Source organism: Anas platyrhynchos, chromosome 8 (assembly GCF_047663525.1).
Source record: "Anas platyrhynchos isolate ZD024472 breed Pekin duck chromosome 8, IASCAAS_PekinDuck_T2T, whole genome shotgun sequence".
In the NCBI taxonomy this organism is placed as follows: Eukaryota; Metazoa; Chordata; class Aves; order Anseriformes; family Anatidae; genus Anas; species Anas platyrhynchos.
In genome coordinates, this window is record NC_092594.1 from 30,698,888 (window position 1) to 30,721,455 (window position 22,568).

General features: G+C 55.1%; 1 protein-coding gene across 2 annotated transcripts; it reads right to left on the reverse strand.

Annotated features, from left to right (window-relative positions):
* Positions 1-12,862: 12,862 nt before the first annotated feature.
* On the reverse strand, positions 12,863-21,273 carry TAL1 (TAL bHLH transcription factor 1, erythroid differentiation factor). Of its 2 annotated transcripts, XM_038183150.2 has the most exons (5): positions 21,085-21,264; positions 19,702-19,851; positions 18,008-18,439; positions 17,298-17,389; positions 12,863-13,832 (listed from the first exon to the last, which is right to left on the reverse strand). In XM_038183150.2, coding segments are annotated over exons 2-5 (945 nt in total). In that variant the 5' UTR covers positions 19,704-19,851; positions 21,085-21,264; the 3' UTR covers positions 12,863-13,413. The 2 variants fall into 2 exon arrangements, with proteins under 2 accessions (XP_038039078.1, XP_038039077.1); XM_038183149.2 differs by lacking the exon at positions 19,702-19,851 and having other exon boundaries at positions 21,085-21,273.
* Between the last annotated feature and the right edge of the window lie 1,295 nt (positions 21,274-22,568).

Genomic DNA, 22,568 nt, shown 5'->3' on the forward strand with positions numbered 1-22,568 from the left:
GAGGCTGATGCTCACACCTGGCTATTCAAACCCCTGCCCCGGGAAGGGGAGGGCTTGAGGATGGGGGGGGGCGGAGGAGGTGGCTCTTTTTTTTTTTTTTTTTTTTTCTTCTGTCTTTCTTTATTTATTTTTTTTTTGCCGCCCCAGAGCCAAGGCTGCCGGGGAATTTGGGGGCAAGGCGACTTGAACCTGACGATCCCCTCCGGGCTTGGAAGGGAGCCGAGCCGCCCAGCCGACATTTGCATGGGCGCAGGAGGAAGCAGCACCGCCCCGAGCCGCAAATCTCTGCCGATCACGCCTGGGGCTTGCGGGCTGAGAGCTGAGACTCCTCCGACCCTGCTCCCCTCTCCCCCTTCCCTCCCTGCCACCGAGCAGGGCCCTGCCTGGGACCCCCAACCACCCTCCTGCGGCTGGGAGGCTGGAGGAGCCTCCCCATCCCGACATGGACCCCCTCATTTCGCTGCTCATCCCAAGAAAGAGGGGTGCAAAGAGAAAGAACTGCTTCTGTTCCTTTCAGCAAGTGCCATAAACAACCTAGGAAAACACATTTGTGGTTTAGAAATCTCCTTGTATTAAAGCTGCTGCTTGCTGCCTCCCCTGCCCCGTGCCTTGTTAAACGGGAGGCTGTCAAACATCACAAACACAGCGCTGGTTTTATTGAGCCTGCGGGACTGTTTCCAGATTTCTCCTGACACCAGAAGAGGCAGAAACACACGAGGAAGCAGCATGGCTGCTGCTGAGGGCTGGAAGGCGTGGGGCTGGGGCTGGGGCTGGTGCAGGAGCCCAGCAGCTTCCCAACGCATGCAGGCTGCGGGCAGCTGGCAGGTCAGCCTGCAGGAAGAGTTGGAGCTGCTTGGCTTTGTGGCTGCTCAATCCTGGTTACTCCCCAAGGGAATTTTGGAACTGGGAGCCAGCGGTGTCACCGTCATTCCTTTCGCTGCATCTCCCAGCCCTCCCACGAGCTGGGTGTGAGCATCCCCCTCCGTGCCTGCACACCTGCAGGATTTCCCCTCTCCATCCCTCCTTTTCCCCCTGGACCTAAAAGCAATGTTATTTATGCTGGAAATGGGCTGGAGCTGGCTTGAAAACCATCTCCCAGCTCTCTCACCATTCCTTTGGGCACCTTGCCATGCCCTGATCCCCACGTGCAGCGCGGGTAAGCCTCCTGCTAACCCTGCTGACGTCTCTTGCAAGAAGCAAGGGAGGGACTCTCCGAGGTGGGGACTGTCCCCGTGCACCTGGGAAGGACGTGGGATAACCGGGACCCGCCCATAGCAAGGTCCTGTGAAAGCAATCCCGCTGTGAATCAAAAGGGATGAGCTGGCTTACGAAGAAATAATAATGAGAGTGAACTTTGGTTTCCCAAGGACTTGGCGTGTCTCCCGTTCCAGGGAAACGTGCAGAGATTGTGATCGCTGCTGACTGCGTGTCGCTTGTCTCTTAGCAAAACCCTGGCAAATAAATAAAAATAAAAATAAATAAATAAATAAATAAAAATAAAAATAAACCTGTCTGGAGCAGAAGCCCTTAGCAGCAGAAGCCCTGTAGCACCCCGCCCTGCTGCTGCCTTTAGAAACTTCGGTGCCTGAGACACCCCCTGCTAATTGCTACCCACCCTGCAGTCACAGCAGAGCTCGTGGGGTTTCCTTATCCCTCCTCCACCCTTACTCCAGGACATCTCATCACCCCTGCCCAGCCCAGCCCCAGGGATTTCAGGGGGATTTTCCACGGGTAGGGATGTCTCCCAAAATAGGGGGCATGGCAGACCAAGAGGTGAAGGCAGGGCTGCTAGGTGGGGCTCTCGCTGTCAGCTCCCTCCTTAGGAGCAAAACCCACTTCACCATCACACGTTCCCCCGTTTGTAAGACACTTAAGGAAGTGCTCTTGGTCTGTCCTTGGTCATGAGGCCAGGGAATGATTCCTTTGCTTATCTCAAAGCTTACAAAGCTCCAAGGCATCTGCTGAGCCCATGGCAGCCATTAGGGAGGTATGCACCATTGTGGCTCAAAGCATCAGGGCTGCATATCGCTCAGTCTGCCCCGGGGGGATGAGAAACTGCAAGCAGCTTTAGTGGCGGTGGGCTTAACGCAGGGGCCAAGTCAAAAATTTCAGCAAATAATTTTCCACCTGCTTTGTCCCTTTATAACCCTGGCAGTGGAAGCACGCGAGGTGCAGAGACAAGGAGCTGCACGTTCCCGTTAGGCTCTCTCCTAGGGCCTCCTGTGAGCTGCTGCCCATACAACAACCCTCCTGCACAGCCAGGTCTTGGTATTTTGGGATTCATGCTGATATCCTCCAAAATTTGTCATTTTTTCCCCCCCCAAAGAAATTATGTCTTTTTTTTTAAGCCAAAATGAACGTTTGCTCAGAGCGCATTCCTGAGCCTAAAATGTGTTCCTGGGTGATATGGCTCAGGGTGCAGATGCCAGTTCCTCTTCAAAAACGTTTGTGGGGCTCCGTGTTTGGATGGAGGTTATTTGCCTTTCTCCTTCACTTCCTTCCTCCCTCCCTCCTTCCTTCCCTCCTTCGTCCTCCCCATCTCCTCCCACTTCATCAGAAAGAGACAAACAAATTAAGAAACAAAACAGGTAAGAGCAAGCCTGAACAGCCTGAAGAAAAGATCACATTGTTCCTTTAAAAAATCAAATCATTGAATTCATGTTTAAATGGTTGCTCCAAAAAGAAAAGAAAAAAAAAATAAACAAACAAGCCCCATTTTTTTTATTTGTTTGGGTATTTTTTTGACATTTTCCATCAAAAAATATTCCCAGCCTGCCCCAGAACTCCCCAGTTTCCTATTGCCAGTGGCTTCGTGATCTCAGGTGGAGCTCCTGGTGCAAACCCCGCTGCAGATGGCATGGCTCTGAGTGCAAGCCTTCGATCAGCAGGGGCCGAAACGGACACTTGCAGGGGGGTTTCATGGATTACCCCCCCCTCCTCCCATGCTGCCTGGCCTCCTGTGCAGGGCCAGGCAGGACAATGTTGGCAGGACTTGCCTGCCGCAATGAGTGAGCTATTTCACCCACTGGTTACTCAGTGGCGGACCAACCTGGCGGCCCCCACCGTCTGCCCTTAAAGCCCATCCAGTCCTTCCCACTGCCACGGGCAGGGATGTCTCCCCCCAGACCAGGCTGCTCAAAGCCCCCTCCAGCCCAGCTTTGCACACTTCTGGTGATGGGCCATCCGCAGCTTCTCTGGGCAGCTGTTCCAGTCCCTCACCACCCTCATCACGAAACCTTTCTCCCTTATATCCAATATAAATCTGGCTCCCTCCTCTCCCCAGCTGCCTGTTTGCCAGGATTCACCCTCTGAGAGGTCCTGGGCCCACAGAGCAAAGGAGGCTCAGCGCCTGCTGGGGCTCTGAAAACACGTCCCCAGTAACCTCATCCCCCCAAGCTGGAGACATTAGGCTAAGAAAACAACCACCCGATCTTCCCTACTGCTGCTGGAAGGACACACGTTATCGATTCCCCCTCGTCTTTGTGCACCCCTGCTCATTTCAGAGCACTGCCACCGTGCTACTGGGGCGGCTGATAGCCGGGATCCCACCACAAGGTGCTCAGGGAGGGAGAAGGGAGCTGGCTCGTGCTTGGATATTCCCCCCTGCCCCGCCATATCAAGTGGAATGAATAATTCACTATCTGATCATCTCTAATCTTCGTCCCATAAAATCAGCAGCAAGCTGGGAGGGTTTTTGAAGCCTCCAGCTGCATTGGCTGATAAGGCAGGAAAGATTGGAAACCCATAAAAATGATAATCTCAGGCTCCAGTGTAACTTGGTGGAAGGGTTTTCTCCTGTCCTTTCATTAAGGATGGATTTCGTGATCTTCCTTAAATAACAACAAGCCTCCTCACGAGGAATCTCCCATCTGACAACTGATTGCATCATCATTAGGAAATAGAAGGCCAATCAGTCAGGAAAAAGGAGCAGGACTGTGGGTTGTTGCCAGGGCCAAGTCCCCCAGCCTTTGTAAACTGGGGAGAAATTGGATGATTGGAATTGGATTGAATTTCTGAGTACAGAAATGTATCCCTCAAAGGACACCTTCCCTCTTTCTTTGCCAGATGAAGAGGGAAGGCTGTGACCCTGTGCTCTCCCCAGAGGGCTCCCCAAAAGCTTTCCAAATTGCACGTTTTTTCAGCTGGGAGTGCCAGGCACCAGCCCCATGCCATGCTGCTGGCCACCACCCTGCCCATTGAGCAAAGCCCCATCCTCCACGTCCTGCACCTCCTCGGTGTGAAGAGAAACATCTCATCTCCTTTCAGCCTGGCTTGCACAGCAGCCCCCCTCCATCCCCAAATTCCAGGAGGCCGGCCACTGACTGGGAGAAGAGCAGAAAGAGAAAACCCAGCTCCTCGGCCATTCCCATGTCACTCGCAGCCAAGATGACCAGGAGGAGAAGGAAAAAGCTGGCTGGCTCGGTGGGTGCGGATGGCTTCAGGAAATAATTATCCCAGATGCCAGACTGGGAGAAAATTAGAAGTGTAAACTATAATCAGATGTTAAGTTGCTTTTCTTCTGCTAATTGAAATAATGTTTTCTCTGCTACCCACCACTCTACCCCTTTCAGATGCTAATCCCTATCAAACACGGACTTACAATTACAAATTCATAGGCATCTTTCCCGGGAGCAGAAATTGCTTTGCCCTGTAACCTCTAAGATGAGGTCTTAATAGGAATTCACGAGCAGTCTCTGGTAAAGCTTCATTAGCCGGAGAGAATAGACAAGGGCAAGTTGCAGTGCTCCCTAACCACTCTAGGGAAAAATTAATTTAAATTACTTTGTAAAGTAACAAGGCCAGATAATGTGTTTCCTTCTTGGATTATTGTTTTCTGACACCCTAATGCACTCGTAGATTAGGTTGCTTCTCCTGTTTTGATGGTGGTCCATACTAAGTTGTGGTGCCTGGCGAGCAGCACCCTTCGGATGGAGATCACCAGCCCCTGTGGCCAGAGCTGGGAGGGGACGAGGCGAAGGTCTGGCTGCTCCTCACCACAATCGGTGGCTGGGAGGCTGCTGGGGACACTGGGACAGGCAGAAACCATCCCCAGGGAAACTTCAGTGCAGCCTAAGAGAGAAACCTGCCTGTTGAAGGGGATGCTTCGGTATTTCTCTGGCTGAAAACCAGTTCAGGTTGGTGGAAGGAGAGCTCCTGGATTTGGACAGCTCTCTGTTTGCTTCCAGGAGGCCAGATCCTGAGCAGCACAGAGCACCACGCTCCCAAGGGCTGGGCCAGCACAGGAAACCTCTGCCAGAAGCCAGCACCCCTCAGCAGAGATACCACCTGGGTACCCAGGATATCTGGGTCCTTTTTAGCTAAAAATGACAGCGCACTAAACTGTGCTAAAAATGACCCCTGCATCCAGGGGGACTTGTGATTTTTCCCACCCCAGCCCTTGCTGAGGCTCCCAAAAGTTTTACTTTTCTTCTCCCAGCCCCAGGCAGGCCTTTCCCTGGAACGATCTTGATGCTGGCTCCCAGCCCTTCTCTCTGGCCGTGCCATTTTGTGTCTTTTCATGGAAATGTGCAGCGCGTGGGAGCGCCCAGCCAGGAGACGTGGGAAGATGCGGCGATAAGCGGCTTGGCAGAGGGGCAGCGATGCTCCCCGTCCCTCTGTGCCTGCAGCGAGACTTCGGTGGGTTATTAACCCGGGAGGCAGCGTGCAGAATAGGCCAGGCTGGTTAAATCGCCAGGGGATGCGGGGATAATTCAATAAAGACACAAAGGGTTCAAAGGGCCTTTCTGCAACCGGGGAGCGACAAACTGCGCTGATGGTCCAGGCTGATTAAATAGGTTCCCGACTGCCCCAGGAGTCCTAGGAGACCGGGCTGAAGCTGGGAAGATTTATGAGGAGCTACCTGAATTGGGGAGGGAAGATATTTGTTTTATTCCTGGCTTCTGACGGGGATCGCTGCCTTTTTTCAGATCAGAGGGAGAGGGTTAGAGAAATGTGCATCGAGACAGAGGGAGAGATAGCGGGGCAGATAGTGGGATGGATGGTCAGACACACAACCCATCTGATCATTTTCCTGGCCCCAGTTACCCTGGGGAAGATAGAGCATCCTTGAAACATGGGGTCCAAGCTGCCAGAGCCCTGCCAGCTGCCTCCAGCCCGATTCATTTCCCTCACCCTCAGCAAAAGAAGCACAATTTCAGGTGGCATCTCCCTCCTCCTCCTTCCCAGCACCAGAGCCTCCTCCTGGCATCTGAAGGGAAAAAAAAAATAACGGGGCCATCGGCAGCGAGCGAAACGCATCTAATAACCTCCACTTCTTTTCAACGAGCTCCAGTTGTTGCTCGACAAGTGTACTCCAACCCCGGCAAGTGCCAGACAAAAGCTCCCCTCTCCTCCTCCGTGTCTGCTGAACAGCCTCATTATTTCAGCAGCCCGCATCTGCTGGGTGGCAGCCGCGATTACCATAACACAGGGGCAGGATTTGGCCTGGCTGATCCACCCTGGGTTCTGCAGCAGGCAGGAGCATTTGGCTGGCTGCAAAATCAAGAAGAAAAAAAAAAAAAAAAAAAATCAAACATGAAGTCAGTTTTCTGGCTGCGACCCAAGCAAACAGGTGCGGGTAGCGGAGATGGGGAAAATCACGTCACCTGCTCCCGGTGCTGGGAGCAGCCCTGCCCTCAAACGCAGCCCCGAAAGGGCTCAAGGACAAAAGGTGAAGGCTCCTGGGAGATGCCTTGGCCTGGGATGGAGGAGAAGGGGCCATTTCCACGGCTGGGAGGGCGATTAATTAAAGTGGGTTAATAGCAGGGCATTGACACAGCCACTGCAGCTTCCACCTGGAAGCACGACAAGCCTTCACAGGGTGCTGCCAAAAGCACGGCGGAGAGGGGAAGGGAAGAGAGAAGGGAAAAGAAGGGAAAAGAACGGAAAAGGAAAAGAGATTGGAATGGAAGGGAAAATAGGGGAAAAAAAAGGGAAAAAGAAAAAAAAAAGAAAAGGAAAAGGGGAATGGAAATGGGAAAATGGAGAATAGGAGAAATAGGAAAAAGGGAGAACAGTGGAAACAGGAAAAAGGGAAAATAGGGTAAATAGGGAAAAGGGAGAAGGGAAAATAGGAAAGGTGGAAAATAAGGAAAAGGGAAAATAGGGAAAAGCAAAAATAAGACAAGGGGAAAGTAAGGTAAACAGGTAAAAGGGAAAATAGGGAAAATGGAAAATAAGAAAAATGGAAAATAAGGTAAATAGGTAAACGGGGAAATAGGGTAAATAGGAAAAAGGGAAAGGGAAAAATAGGGAAAATATAGGGAAAATGGAAAAGGGCATATAGGAAAAGGGAAAAGAATAGGGAACAGGGGCAATGGGGGCAAAGGGAAAATAGGGAAAAAGAAAAAGGGAAAATAAAAGGGTAAAGAAAAGGAGGGAAGAAGGCGGCAAGGGCAAAAAGAGGCAGGGGCAGGGGCCGGAGGAGGCAGCCCGCAGGAGGAGCCCGCAGCCCCGGGCCGGCCCCGCAGCGCTCCCTGCCGGCCGCGGGGGTTTTGGGGGGGGGGGTGCGGCTGGGTCCGTGCCCTTGTTCCCAAAATGGGACATGGTGGGGGCTTGGCTGCTCCCTCTGGTTAATTACAGAGGGTCTGTTTCTCGTTTCGGTGGGCTTCGGGCCAGCCCCGAGCAGCTCTGTGCCCCCCAGCCCCTCTGCACCCATAACATGGGGCAGACAGGGCAGTTTTGGGGCCCCCACCCGCCGAGCCCACCTCAGGGTGCTGCGTTTGGGCAGCTCCCAGCTCGGCTGCACCATGCCCGAGGCCCTGCAGCCTCCAGGTGTCACGCAGCACCACCAGGGATGCTCAGCACCAGGCGCCCCGTCCCCGTCCCTGCTCCTCGTGCCTGTGCCGTGGCTTTCCTGGCAAATCCCCTCGCCTCCCGCAGGCCCTTCTGGAAGCCACCTCCTCCCATTGTTCCCGCAGCCACCTCGCAAGGCGATGCCATGCTCCTTTCGCTTTCCACACTGTCAGCCCACCACCACTTTCTTTGGCCTCTTTCTGCCAAAACCCCTCCGTGGCAGGGCCTGGTCCCATCTCCCGTGGTGCTCCCACTGCTCCCAACACCGTGCGGGGCTGGACGGAGGGATGGGAGCAAAACCCTCCTGGACTCTCACAGCCCCAGCTCGGCCCTAACCCTGGTCCCGGCACTTCAAAGTGCCCCAGCAGATTTCCCTGTGCTCCAGACGCTCCCTCCCATTTCCTGCTGGATTCCCGTCTCGCTCCCTTCGCCCGCATCAGCAAAACAGAGTGTAAAAATAGAGGCCGGGCTTCACCCAAACACAATAGTAAATTGTTCCCCGGAAAGGTCACTGGGGCGTCTCAGAATAGCTCCGGGAGCAGGGGAAAATGAATGTGTGCAAGGGGGGATGAATCTGAAGGTGATGGCTGGACCCCCGATGTGAGGTCCCCCTGCGTGTCTTGGAGCATCCCCATCTATCCCCAGCCACCTCCAGCCTTTTTGGGGTTGGCCATCACCCTGAGCCTCACCCTGTATGGTGGAAACTCAGCAAACCCAAAGCAACGTTTGGGTGTAAAAGCGGAAAAACTGGGAAGCAAGCAGCAGAGGAGAGGCATGAGAACCAGGGATGCAGAAAAGGGATGGGAGGAGGACAAACGTAATCGCTGCATATGCTGGGCTCATCTCCGGGCTGCCCGTGACAGCACCGTGTCCCCTGGGCACCTGCGGCCTTTGTGCAGCGGTGGGAACACCAGGGCCGAGCCTGTTGCCAGTGGGGCTGAGCCCCGGCAGCCCCATGGGACGAGCAGTGCATTGAGCAGCCCCGCCGGCCATAAATTACTGCCTCCTCTTGTCGATGCCCGCAGTGATGAAGGGGTGAAGCTTTCTCATCGCCTGCACGGGTGGGAACGTGTGGGTCCTGATGTTCCTATGAGCATATTTTAATTGACAAATGTGGGAAGCCCCTTTATAAAGCAGGTGCTTGCTTTTTTTTTTTTTTTTTTGGCGGTGTTGCTCCCACTTCGGGCTGCCGTGGTGCATGGCTTTTCCAGGAAGGCTGTAATTAAAACCAGATAACGAGGCTGGAAAATAAAAGCTCAAATTTTTGGTGACAAAAGGCACAAATTTTCGTGTTTCACTGGCTGCAAAAAGCATGACTCTCCCACCTTCTCTCTCAAATTTAATTCAATTTTCTCTAACTGGTGCCACTTTCCCATCCTTTCTCTCTCCCCAGTTTCATCTCTGCCCCAGCCACCTCATGAGTGCAGTCTCAGGGGGATTTTCTGCCACTGGGTGCCCACACGTCACGTTAGAAATGTGCCTGAGCACAATGCCTTTAAACGCTTTTGCTTCTGGTTTATGAGGAAACCACTTTTTGCCTGAAAATTCCCCACAGCGTGAGGCAGATCAAAATCCCCATCGCTCCCGAAGCGGTGTGTAACCAGCTAGCTGCATCTGGTGGCCAAAGCAATGAGCCCCAGGCTCCTCCACGTGCCCTGACCAGCTGGGGGCAAATTCACCCACAAAATTACCCCCATCCCTGCAGACATCATTTTTGTGCAAGACCGGGCCCTAAAAAACACAGAGGATAAAAGCAGCTTGTTTTCTTTTCCCTTATATTTGGACTCGTGTGACTGTGTGGTTCTAACACCAAACTTACGCAGGAGGTGGGGGGACCCCGGTCATTTTGGAAAATGCTTGGAGTCAGGGCAGTGTTCACCACCACCTGCAAGGCAAGACTTTTGTCTAACAAAAAATATGGATTGATGGAAAAAGAATTAAATTTTCCATCAGGAGACAGAAGCAAGAGCAGCTTTCAGAGAGGGTCCGTCAGGAGCGACACACGTTGGTGAGTGGGCGGCATCACCCCCCCAGCCTTTTTTGTAGAGCCCTGTGTTAAATGTATGTGTGCAGGGAGAGGTTTTAAACCCTCACCTTGAGTGTGTGTGTCCCAAATAAAACATCGTGCTGCCGGCGAGGGCTGCGTGACCCAGCGGGCTGCTTTCATTTAAAAAAATAAGCAGAAGGCGGAGGTGGAGGGAGACCTGTCCTGGCGGCAGGAGGGAGGGAGCAGGCTGGGACGTGGGAGGGAGAGATAAACGGCATGAGGGCTATCGGCTCCTTCCTGGACGGGGTTGACACATCTGTGCAGCGGTGATGGGACGACAGCAGATAAACACCCTGCTGCAGCCCAACGCCCGTCCCGCACCCACCATGGGGCTGTGCTGAGCCTGCCGGGCTTTGTAGCAGCTCGGCTCTGGGGGATGCTTTGAAAAAGCGAGGGATGCTCTAAAAGAGCACGTGGAAATAGTTTGTGACTCCAGAAGTCATGGAAATTCAGGCCAAGGAATACCAGCAGTGGTTTTGTTCACCTGCTCCTTGTCATAGGAGTGGTGTTGGCCACAGCGCGCTGCAGCTGCACACACATCTTCAATGCACCAGGTAGCCCTATAAATATTATATATAAGCCCTATAAACATTATATATATATGATTAACGTCACCAGCTCACCAGCTTTTTAGCATTTCTGCACATGGCCGTGACAACCACTTCTTGTTTTTCTGTTTTGTTTTTATTTGTTTCTTTGAAAAAGAGGAATTGCTGTCACCGCCTATTAAGACACAGCCAAACGCTGCCGGGGACTGAAAACAGCAGCATTGCCCCCAGCAGCCCCAGCCCCAAAAGAGGGGCAAGGCCACCAGCTGGGGACTTTGGGGGACCTGCAAATAACTCACAGCAGTCCTGCTGTGCCCGCTCGGCCCGCGGCAGGGGATTGCTCCACAGTGCGTCTTCCTTCCTGCCGCCCGCCCCGGCCTCCCGCCCTGTCGGGACGGGTAAATTGTTTTGCAAGGGCTTTGCTGGCCACAGATGGCTTTTGGTGGCCGGGCATGGGCTGTCCTGTAGCACACGGAGCTGAAATACCGGTGGGTGAGAGCAAGGAGAGGGGAGAGAGGAGAGCGAGTGGAGGCTGCTTTGTAAAACTTTATTTAGAAATATTCTCGATATATTCATTATATATATATATTTATATATACAGACACATTACAACAAATGTGTTTTCTAAATAGCACATCCACAGTGGGTTGAGAATCAGGGTACCAGGTCTGGTCACTTCGTTTCTGCAGAAAAAATGCAGAAACCCAAGGGGAGGGCGGCAGAGAGAGGGACGGGGCTGGAAGAAAAATCATGGCAAGGAGAGAATTCAATCACACGGTACGACATTGACCCAAAGTGCCGTCTCGAACAGAAACGTGGCGATGTTCCACACACCAAGACATGAAGCAGGCAGGAGGGGAGGTGGGTGGAGGAAATGTACCATTCAAATCACAATTAAAGTACGACTGTACATACCCCGGGAGGACTACGGCGCGCCCTGCTACGAGGCTGGAGGCAGGCGTGCGTGCGGGTGGGTGTGGGTGGCGAGGAGGTTGTACCATTCTGTCAACTGTTCAGCTACCGAAAAGGGAGGAAAAAAATAAAATAAAATTGTGGGGAATGAGGAATTTCGGAGTGTCGGTGATTTTTCTTGCAGTAGTTCAATAAAAAGTAAGACCCAGGGTTATTTCAAAAGCTGAAAACTGAGAACTGCTTGACCCGTGTGACAGCATCCCTCTCCCTTCCCGGGGGGCCGGTGCTGGTGGCAGTGTCCCAGGAGACCCTTGCCAGCCCCTGGGCCCCCTGCCCATCCCCGCTGCCCTCCTCTCCTGCCCCAGTACCAGGGACACCGGTAACCGCTCAGCATCACTCCAGCACCCCCTGGCACGAGTGGTCTGGACCCCAGAGGGCATTTTCCTCTTTTTCCCCAATATACAACGTGGGAAGCTGCCAATTTCTGAGGATTTGGGGCTATGCTGGAAACCCCTGTTTGAGCTTGGAGCCCTTGGTGGGGAACACATCCCACTTAACGCGCTTGCCCCAGGGTGGGAAAAGTCAGCCTGATGCTTATTATTTACAAAAAGACCCTAAAAACAAGTGAGGATAGAAACAACCAGGCTACGCCGTGAGCATGCTGGCAGGCACACGCACAAATCCTGTGTTCCCTTGTACCTCAGCACCTCTGAGGAGGAATTAGTGTGATGGAAAGCATCCCTGCTCAGAGGGCTCTTTCCCTTACGGAGGATGTGTGTTTTTTATGGTAATGTGGCAATTTCTGGGCCTTGGAGCACAGGGAGAGATTGGGCTGAGAGGGGGGCACCCCACAGCACCAGTGCCTGGCCTCTGCTTCCCAAACACCCACCCGGGGCAGGGATCAGAATATCGGGTCCATCACGACCCTCAGTTCTGCAACCACCTAAGCTATTGGTTTGGAGGCTAACCCCAACGGTGCTGTTAGCACTCACCCTATGCAAGGAAATTTGGAAGGCTGCGGCCTCCTAACAGCCTCACCCAGGCAAGGGCCTCCGAATGCCTCCTTGCGCCCAGCCTGTGGGCACCGGCACGGGCGCACGACCATCACTTTCACACAACAAAACCAAAAAAAATTCAAAGCATACCACCAAAACCCTTTTACAACCCTATGTACACGCACGCTGCTGGTGCATCATTGATTCCCTTGGCTTTTTTCAATCCAAAAAAGTCCCTGGTTCAATGGGAGGCGACGTTTTCTCTCCTTACCAATCCTGACATTCATCTTCCTCGAGAGGAGCTCTGCCCTACAGAAAGCGCCGGGGAAGCTCAAGGAGACCACCTCGGGACCTCGCCTGCTGCGTTACCAGCAGAGGAATCGGGGACACGGAGGGCGGTGGCGAGCAGAGAACACCCTTGTACCTTTTGTTCAGTGGACACTGTGTGACGGCATTAAACAGAAGTAATCCCACGTCATAAATACAACACCCCAAACAATCCAGAGCTGGGCAGAAGGGAAAGGCAGAGAAAAAAAAATAAAAAGAAGAAGAAGAGGAGAAAAAGAAAAAGTCTCAATCCTTTTAATAGTTCTTTTGCTGAGGGCATTTTCACCTCTTTAAAAAGGTACAGTCAAAAGCTCTCGGACAAGAGGCCCCCATGGCCCTGGCTCTGAGAAGCCACACGCGCTCCTGGGGAAAGGCAGCAATGCCCGCAGCTCCCTGCGGCCTCCAGTGCCACGTCCACGGCCTCGGCTGGAGAGAAAGAGGAGTTCGGTGTCTCCTGGCCCAGCTGGGTGACTGCTTAAGTGGCCATCAAGCGGTCTGAAAAACCCTCGAAGTGCCGGAGAGGCGCTGGCTGCGTCGCCCTCCCCTCCTCAGAGTCACGCCGCGAGCGATATGTACAACGAAGACGACTTCAAAGCTTTTCTTCTTCGTACGGTCCCGTACCTAAACGCCGAGCGTCTGTCCCGTCGGGCCTTGCTCTCGGCCAACGCGCCGCCCGCCCCGTCCTGGGCCAGGAGGACGGGGAGCCCGAGCCCCAGGGCAGAGCGTCCCAAAATCCCACCCGCCCGGGTCTCGCCTCCCCCTTCGCGCTCGGGGAGCGCCGTGGGGGTCATCACCGCTGCGCGTTGCCTTCTACGGGGAGGATGGCGTGGTGCAGGCCCCGCGTGTGCTTCGAGTCCAGCGCCTCGTGCTCTTCCGTGAAGCTGTCCGGGCTCGCCGCGCCATCTAAAGAGCTCCCACAGCTGGAGTTAGGAGACAACATATCCTGCAGGAGGTCTTCCTGGACGATCCCCGAGTCTTTGTTCCCTTTGCCCCTTTGGTTTCCTTCTTCCTCCTGGTCGTTGAGCAGCTTGGCCAGGAAGTTGATGTATTTCATGGCCAGGCGCAGGATCTCGTTCTTGCTCAGCTTTTTGTCGGGCGGGTGAGTGGGGATGAGCTTGCGGAGCTCGGCGAAGGCTCCGTTCACGTTCTGCTGCCTCCACCTCTCCCGGCTGTTGGTAAAGATGCGGCGAACCACTTTCGTGTGAGGACCTGCAAGTGCAATGGTGCACAATTAGGACTGACCCTTACCAAGTCATTAAATGCTTCAGAGAGTAAGCTGCTGTTTCCCAAATTAACCAATTTATTTTAGTCACGTTGGCAAGGCAGGGAGGCAGGAGTTTCCAGCTAACTGGAAGCTACCTGAGGAGGCACAATAGCCATAATTTTCTTCGGTCCAGTGGAAGGGAAAAGTTGAGTAGCATCTTTTTAGATGCCTTCTGAGATGCCTAAATTTAGCTCTCCAAGGAGAAAGGCTCAGGCCGTGACCTGCGCAGAAAGCTGGTGTATTTTTAGGGTATTTCAGTAACAAAAAAGTCCTATTAAGAGGCTAAGTCACCAGATGGTTTTATTTTCCATCTCAAAAGTCTCTTAAGGACACACCAGTGGGACAGAGGCATCTGCAGGAGCAGAGGCTTTAACAGGACTAAGACCCAGAGATTTCCCTCCTGCCCCTGATGCCACCAGGACCAAGGGCTGGCAGAGACCATGGAGCTGGTTCGTGCTGTGGGGTGGCAGGATTCGACCCAATGTCACACAGGGTGAAAGCAGAGCCCTTGCTGCAAGAGTGACCATGGGTGGAGGATGAAGTTTTGCAGCTGACCCAAGGACCACCTGCTGTCTCTGCACCGCAGGGCGAGGGCTCCCTATCAGACACTAATTGGAGAAGGGACCCTCGATCACCAGGGGTGTCTATTTGGCTCGGTTACATGTGAATTTCACTGCCATATTCCTGAAGGGACATGTAGCACAGGATGGATGCCCAAAATGTCAGTTCTCCTTTCAGCTCATCAGGGTAATTCCTGCTGGCATGACCTAGGCATTGCTAGGGGAAACCCAGAGCAAAAATCAGCCCAACAGTACAGTGCTACAGGAGTAGCAATGCCGTAATGCATTATATATATATAAAATGCATTTTATATATATATATATATATATATATATATATATATATATATATATATATATAAAACATAACAAACTATGGAAGAAAGACCATGGCAGAATCCACTGTAGGAGCAGGAAGCATGACAGACAAAGAAAACCATCCCAAAGTAAGAAGCAAAGGCTTGCAAACAACCCATCGATGGCCGTGCCCTAAGGTCTCTGCCCTGTAGCCCTGGGAGACACTTGCCCAGCAGTCACACGAAGTGCTCCTGGTCGTAGGGTCTGCATGGGGACACTCATCCAAGGAGGGTAAAGCTGTCGGCTTCTCCAGCATGTGGGCACCCAAAGGACTCCCTGCCCCTTGCTGCCTGCTCAGGAGGAGCAGGGAAGTCCCCACAGACCGCAGAGGCAGGCGGCAGGGAGAAACTCATCTCCAGCTGCTAAGATCCCAGTTTCATGCCTTAGTAAAGCCAATTTTCCCCTCTCAAGCAGCACGTAAATGCCTTTCAAATGAATTAATGTGCAACAGCTCAGGGAAGGGAGAAGTCTCTTGCCCTCTGTGCCCCAGGGTGATGGGGAAGGTGGTGGGGACCGAGGGGACCTCAACCACCTGCAGGACTCAGCTCTGCTGGAGAACATGCTGCCATCTCCTATAGGGGTGCAACAATTCCTACACTACAACGCTCTTCCCAGACAAAACCAAGCAAACAGCCTTGCATCTAGAAGGAGATGCGGCTTAAAATCTTTTTAGGAACATAGAGTATGAGAAAAAAATAATGTGGATAATGTTAATTTTCAAAAAGTCTCATTCTTCACAGGCATCAAACCTGCATCTCATTCACTGAAGGCTGCCTGCTAAGAGGCTCCTGTTCCTAAAATTTTGAAGTGAGACAGAAAACCATCTTCATTTCATCTGGGGGCACTCAAAACAAGCTCAAGACTCTAACATAAATTCTGGCACCACCACAATTTTTGATCCCACATCAAGGCCAGTAACTGAATTAAACACGTATTTTAAAAGGAGCCCAGGCTTTGGTCAAAGCGTGTCAAGCAGTGCAGAAATTTAAAATGCCCCATAGCTGTAATAAAATGGAAGAGATTCATTTCTCATGAAGGAGCTCGCCTCATAATTAATCCAAGCGGTTGGCTGAGAATTTCTGCCTGGATTTTGTTCCAATTGATTGATCGATGCTTTTTTAATTGCAATTACAAATCTGAGAAAAAAAAATAGCAGAAAGATGAGCTTCCAAAGCTACAGAATATTCTCACAGATAGGGCTTTTTTACATTTTTTACATTTATGCCTCTGTGTAGATCTGTTTTGTAAGTGTGGCACAGTCACTGCACGCTGCTGTCCCCATTCCCCATATGCTCAGCACCAAAACCTCCTCGCTGCAAATCCACGAGCCAGAATCTGCAGGATCAGGCCCAAACGACAGACCTGCATTACCTGGTGAGCACAGAGCCAACAACTCGGTTACAACCAAACATCTCTGCAGTCCCTAACGCCTAATTTAATAACGGCACCGGAGGGCGAAGCAGGCACCGGGATTTGAGGGACCTCACCGCAAGCACTCAGCCTCTGCCCAAACCCAACAAAACGAGGTTGTGGTGCGGGGCTGAGCCACCTGGGGACACAGCTCCTGCACCAGGATGGATGGGCTGAATGTGCTGGACAGATGGAAGAGGAAGGAAAGCTGGAAGGGGACAGAAGCAGCAATGAACGCAGATAACACAGCGAGCCCATTATTCTGCACTGTGTCATTTTAGTGATGTGGATTATGATTTGTCTGATTTGGGATTGGGAAGAAGGGGACAGGGAGCTGGAGGGAAGGATGGCGAATTGTCCATCGGCTGACACACAGCATTTACATTTGCTAGAGAGAAGGCGACCCGCAGGCAGGTGGATGTGTCAGCCTCGCACACCCAGCCCGTTTGTGCAAGCATCCTTGTGTGCGTGCATCCTCCTGCTCCACGCGGGCTGCTGCAAGCCCCGCTGGCTGCCCAGCCCAGCTGGCCGGATCCTGCCCTGCCTTTCCCTTGCCACCTTTCCCCCAGCACAAAGGGGATCCCCGCTCCTTGGGACCCCCCAGGACCGGGCAGGGGACCTTAGCAGGGCTGCAGCATGGTGCCGGCAGCTGCGGGATGATTGCGGTGCTGACCCCGCACCCCTTACCCCTCTGCTCCCCGGCAATTTTGGGGGTAGCTCGGACCTTGCTGAGCTCTGCCTGTTGAAGGCTGGTGGCTGCCAGGCTTTGCACGCAGAGCCGGGCACTGCACTGGCCCGATCCAGCCCCCGCGCTCCAACAAAGACGAGCACAGCGGCTCCCTTCGGACCGAACCTCAAAGCGATCTGCGGGGTAGGGGAGTAATTAGGCAGGGTAATTAACCACAGGCTGAATTAACCACAGACCTCTTTGCTGAATTAAACCCCCACGGCACACGCTGCTGCTGGGTCACCAGCCCCGGGCTCTGCGCGGAGCCTTACCCGGGGCAGGGGGCACCCTGCAGGGGATCCTCCCCCCCGTCCAGCCGCTGCCCCCCAGACAGGAGCGGCCCCCCCGGTGCTCACCGTCGTTGATCTCCATCTCGTAGGGCGAGGGCCTCCTCTTCACCCGGTTGCCGCCGTACATGGAGAAGGAGTCGGGCTCGCCGAAAAACCCGCTGCAAACGAGAAGCAGAGGAGGCGGTGAGAGAAACCAGCAGCTCCCGGCTCCCGGGGGATGCCCGAGGCTCACGAAGCCCAGCCCGGGGCGTGAGGAGGGAGGAAGGGGCTGCACGGAGCCGGGACACGCAGCCGGGCCGGGCAGGGGGGTCGCTGGTCACAGCCCCCCCAGCAGCCGGCGCCGTACGCCCCGTCGGGGCGCACCCGCGTGCGGTCGCACGGGGAGGAAAGGGGGCTCCCCTCCGGCCCCACAGCCCTGGGACCAGTCTCTGTACCCCGCATTTATCCCCGGGGGGCACCCCAGTTCTTGAAAGCATTTATCAGATCCTTTTCCTCCCCCCCCGCAAAACCGCCCGAATGGCTGCTCTGCCTGCGGTATTTCTGCCGTGGATTTTTTTTTGCTGTTTTCGAGGAACGAGTTTTTCGTTTAGATTTTTTTTTCCCCCCTCTTTCTTGCGAAGTTACCAGCAGGCAAACCCGCGATGACTAAGCCGAGCCCCCCCCTTCCCTTTCTCCATCCCTCCCTCCCCAGCCTCGGGGGGCTCCCCTGGGGGGAACCGCTGCATGGGACCCCCCCCAGAAGAGAAATAGGGGCGCAAGCTGGGGGGGGCACGAACCTGCCGATGGCTCCCAGCGGCTGCCCCAGGTTGTAGAGCATGGCCCTGCCGGGGGGCTGCAGCGGGAGCGCGGGGGGGCTCAGCTGCACCATGCGGGCTTCGCAGGCGGCTTCGGCGGCTCGGCACGGCTCGGAGCCCGGCGCTCTCTGCATCGCCTCCCCCGCCGCCTCCCGGCTTTTTATGTCCAGGGAGCCCCCCCGGCGCACCAGCTCGATGACGGGCACGGCGGCGGCGGCGGGGGGCCCGGGGGAGGGCCGGCCCGCCTCCTTGGCCGCCCCATTGAGCAGCAGCTGGGGCTCCGGCGGCGCCTCCATGCCCCCCCGGCTGCCGTCGGGCTCGGTCGTGGGCTCCGCTTCCGAGTCGTGCCGCCGGGGGGGGCGGGCATCGCGGGGGTCACTGGGGGGCGGCGGGGCGGGCGGCCTGTCCATCGTCCTGCGGGGAGAGGCGGCGGTGAGAGAGGCCCCTTGGGGAGGGGAGGGGGGGGTAGAGGAAAATGGGGGGGACCGGGGGAAAAAGGAGGGGCAAGGGGGAAAGGAAGGGAGGCGAGGAAAACAAATAAATTAGGGTCAAGGGAAAAAAGGAGTGGGGCAAGGGGAAAGGAGGGGCACAAGGGGAAAGGGAAAAATGGGGGGAAAAGGGGTAAAAGGGGGGTCCCCTAATCCCGCCCCGACGGCGCGCAAGGATGCTGCGCTCTGACGTCACGGAGCGCCCCGGCCCCACGCAGCGATGCATGGCTCTGACGTCACGGAGCGCCCCGGCCCCGCACACACCCCAGGACCCCCCTTTTGCCCCCCAAAAACCCCATATAATCGGGGCTGTCGTTCTGCCCCCTCCCCCGCCTCGCAGACCCGCGCCGTGCCGCGCGGAGGGGGCCCCGCCCGGGGCGGGAGGGGCGCAGGATTTGGGGAGCTGCGCGGCCAAAACGGGCGGTGTGAGGTTCGCTCCCCCTATTTTGGGGGGATTTCTGCCTTTTTGGGGGATTTCTGCCCGCGGGCTCTGCCACTAGGGCCGGACACACCGCGGCCCGGCCTGCACGGCGACATCTCCTTATTTATTTATTTTTTTTCCCGTCTGTCTGTATTATTATTATTATTTTTTTTAATAATCGTTCATTTTGAAGACGGAAACAAAGCTGGCGTGGCGATTTGGGGGGGGAGCGGGTTAAGGGCAGGCAGCGGGGAGCGAATCCCCCCTGGCCGGGGAGGCAGGAAGGAGGAAGGGGCCAGGCGCCCTGCGAGGCGCTGCCTTCCCCCCCCCGGCATTGTCTGCTGCCGCCCCTCCAACGACTCCTGTCGCGACAGGGCACCCCGAGCCGAGGGCGGGGAGCCATATCGCGACCGGTTCCGCGCTGCTTCGCCCCCATACACCCTCCTCGTTGTTTTTTTTTTTTCCCCATAAATAACGGGTTTCGCCGAGCTGCGGCACCGCGCGTCCCGTCCCCGACCTTCTTGCAGCTTTGGCGTGGGGCATTATTATTTTTTTTTTTTCGTTTCCTTTGGGCTGATTCAACCCCAATTGAGAGAGAAAACATTATTTTTTTTCCCCCTCCATATCTCTCCATCTCCAAATAAAATAAAATAAATATCAACCCAAAGCACGAGCTTTCTGCCTTCCCTCCAGCCCCCTCCCCGCCAGCCCTCTCGAAAGAAAATCTAATTGCCGATTCCGATATTGTATGGGAAGAGATTACTCACATGTGTCATATTTAAGTAGGGACACCGCAAGTCTCTCCTGTTTCAACAAAAGCGCTCTCGGTGTCAGGCTGAATTTACTCCTCCCACCTCAAGGTACTTACGACTTTACAGAGAGGAAGGACACCCGCATCGGGATAAAACTGCTAAATCCTGGGAGGAAGAGAAAGGAGGAGGGGGGGGGAGAAAAAGAGGAGAGGGTGGATCTCGTGGGGTCGGGGGAGAGCCGGAGCCCGGCGGGGAGAGGGGTGCAGGGAGGGGACGGCACCCCCGGGCGGGCAGCCGCACCCGGCCTCGGCGGGGAAAAAATAAGAAATAAAAATAAGAAAAATAAAATAGGTGTAATATAAAAACGGAGGAAAAATCAGCACGATATTTGGGATGAATTGGGTGGGTTTTGGGACACGTTAAGAGCCCGGTTTCCCTGGGAGGAAATCCCAAACGGGGCCGGGGGTGGTTTTATGCCCGTGGGCTCGCAAGGAGCGGCGGGTGGCAGGTGCGGGGGGACAGGGACCGGGATCGGGATGGGGACAGGGACCGGGATAAGGACCGGGAGCGGGATGGGGACCGGGAGAGGCCGCGCTGCCCGCCCGGCCCCGCTGCGGATCAACAGGAAGGCGAGCGCCGTTCCCCCCCCCCGCCCCGGCACCGGGATGGCGAGCAGGGAGCTTTTCCTTTCGTTAAGCAACGAAATAAAGCAAGCCCGGCGGCCTCGCCTCCCGTTTTCGTTAAAAACGAAAATCAGAAACAAAGCGATAAATAAAGAAAAATTAAAAATGACAGCAAAAAAATCCGGCGTTTCGCGTTCGTTGGGGTGGAATTGCATCGAGAAAATGGAGCCGGGCGGGGGGGGGGGGGGGGGGGGCATTAATTCCCCGCCCGCTCGTTTCTGCTCTTCAAACTCCTTTTGTTTTCCAGCCGCGGATCGGCAGGAAATTTCCAGCCCCAAAACGCACCTCTCCCTTTATGCTTTTTGGGGAAAATCACCCCAAAACGGTGGGGGAAAAGGGAACGGGGTGGTGTGGGGGGAAAAAGGCCCCATCCGTCGGCCGGGCCCCCCCGGAGAGGCCGGGGGCAGCGGGCCCGGGGGGTGCGGAGCCCCCGCTCCTTGCTGCGGCAGCCGGGGGGGCGCGGGGGGCTCGCACCCCAAATTCACAGGGAAGGCTGCTGCCCTCCTCACCCACCCGCATCAAAGAAGAACAAAACGATTAAAAAAAAAAATACACACAACCGCGGAAAAGCCGAGCTTTTCTTTTCTTTCCTCCCCCCTCGCTTGTCCCTGGCACGGTGCAGAAGCCCCCGAGCACCCCACAAATAAATCCAAACCCCCAAAACCTTCCCAAGCGGCCCCGGCCCAGCTGTAGGGCCGGATCCCTCCCCACTCACCATTTGCTTTTCATTGGGAAAAGTGAGTGGAGCCATTTTGTGGCCTACGCGGCGCGGCTATATTTGTAGTAAGTGTTGGGTGGCTTCAGCTGGGTAGGCTCTAATTCCACATCACGTCCAGTTTCCTATTTAGTATGGAGAGCGGAACACTACTGCAATGTGGCCGAGAGAGATAAAACCCCAGCAGTGGCCCGCCTGCCCTGATAAGCTTCTAAACCCATTATTTATGAAATGATTCATTATTATTTGGCAATTTTATCGAAGGAAAGCGGAAAATTATTGCAGGGATATGCATAGGAATAACTCCGGAATGCATGCCTTCTAGCTTTTTATGTGTGTGTGCTTAGATGCTCTTAAAAAGACACTGGGAGGAAAAAAAAAAAAAAAAAAGGAGTAATAAAAAATTGCGCTGTGCCTGCCCGCATCTGAATAGCAATTCTTTATTTTAGTCCTCTTGGAGGTTATTATGCCCCTGCATTTTTTTTTTTTTTTGATTAAATATGGAACACCTACTCCGTTCTTAATTAAATTTAATGAGCCAAAATAAATTGTTGGAGATGCTGAGAGAGAGAGGGAAGGGGTGTGGGCTGCTCTGGGACAAGAGGAGGTAAATAAAGCACGCGGAGAGGAGACGTTTTGGAGAGCAGTGGCCCCGTCCCCACCTTTCTCCCCTCCGTGTCTTGGCTAAAATTGGGGCCGGCTCCTTCTTAATGCTGGCGGATGGGGATGGGGAAGCCGGGGGGAGCTCGGCCTTGGGAAATTTGGGATGTGAGCGGCGGGGATTTGTGCCAAGCCCCGAGGAGAAGGGCTCGGGGAGGGGGGGAAGGAGCCCCGGGGGTGCGCGGGGCTCGGCACCGGCAGCGCGCCCCGTCGGGGACGGGCGGCTCTCCATGCGCTGGGGGAGGCGGGCGGCGGAAAATCAACGAAATCGCTGAAAATGAGGAACGGGGGGGCCGGGACCGGGGACGGAGGCGTAACGGGAAGGGCCCCGATCCTTTCTGCGGGGACCCCGGGGCCGGAGCCCGGAGCGGCCGCACCTGCCGGGGGGCGGCGGGGGCCGGGGGGCGGCGGGGTCGCTATTGTGTGCCCGCCACCTGCACGGCCCCGGCCGGGGGGGTGCGGGAAATCGCGGGGCTGTTTTTCTTCCTTTCACTCCTTCCCCTCAGCCTCCCGCTCTGGATGCGGCCGTGGGAGAGGTTTCGCCCCGGCACCCCCCCCCCCCACCTTCCCCTCCACCCCTCCATCCACCCGCCCCGGGGGATGAGCTCGGGTGGCGGAGGCCGTCACGGTATGGTAGGGGGGGGTTGCTGTCACGATATACAAGGGAGCCGGCACGATAGAGGGAGCCGGCACGATGCGGGGAGCCGGCACGCTGCCGGCACGGTGCGTGAGGCTGCCGGGCAGGGTCGGTCACGACAAGCGGGGAGCCCGCCGTGCCTCCAGCCAGGAAACACGAGCATTTGCAAGCCGGCTCCTCTAACCAA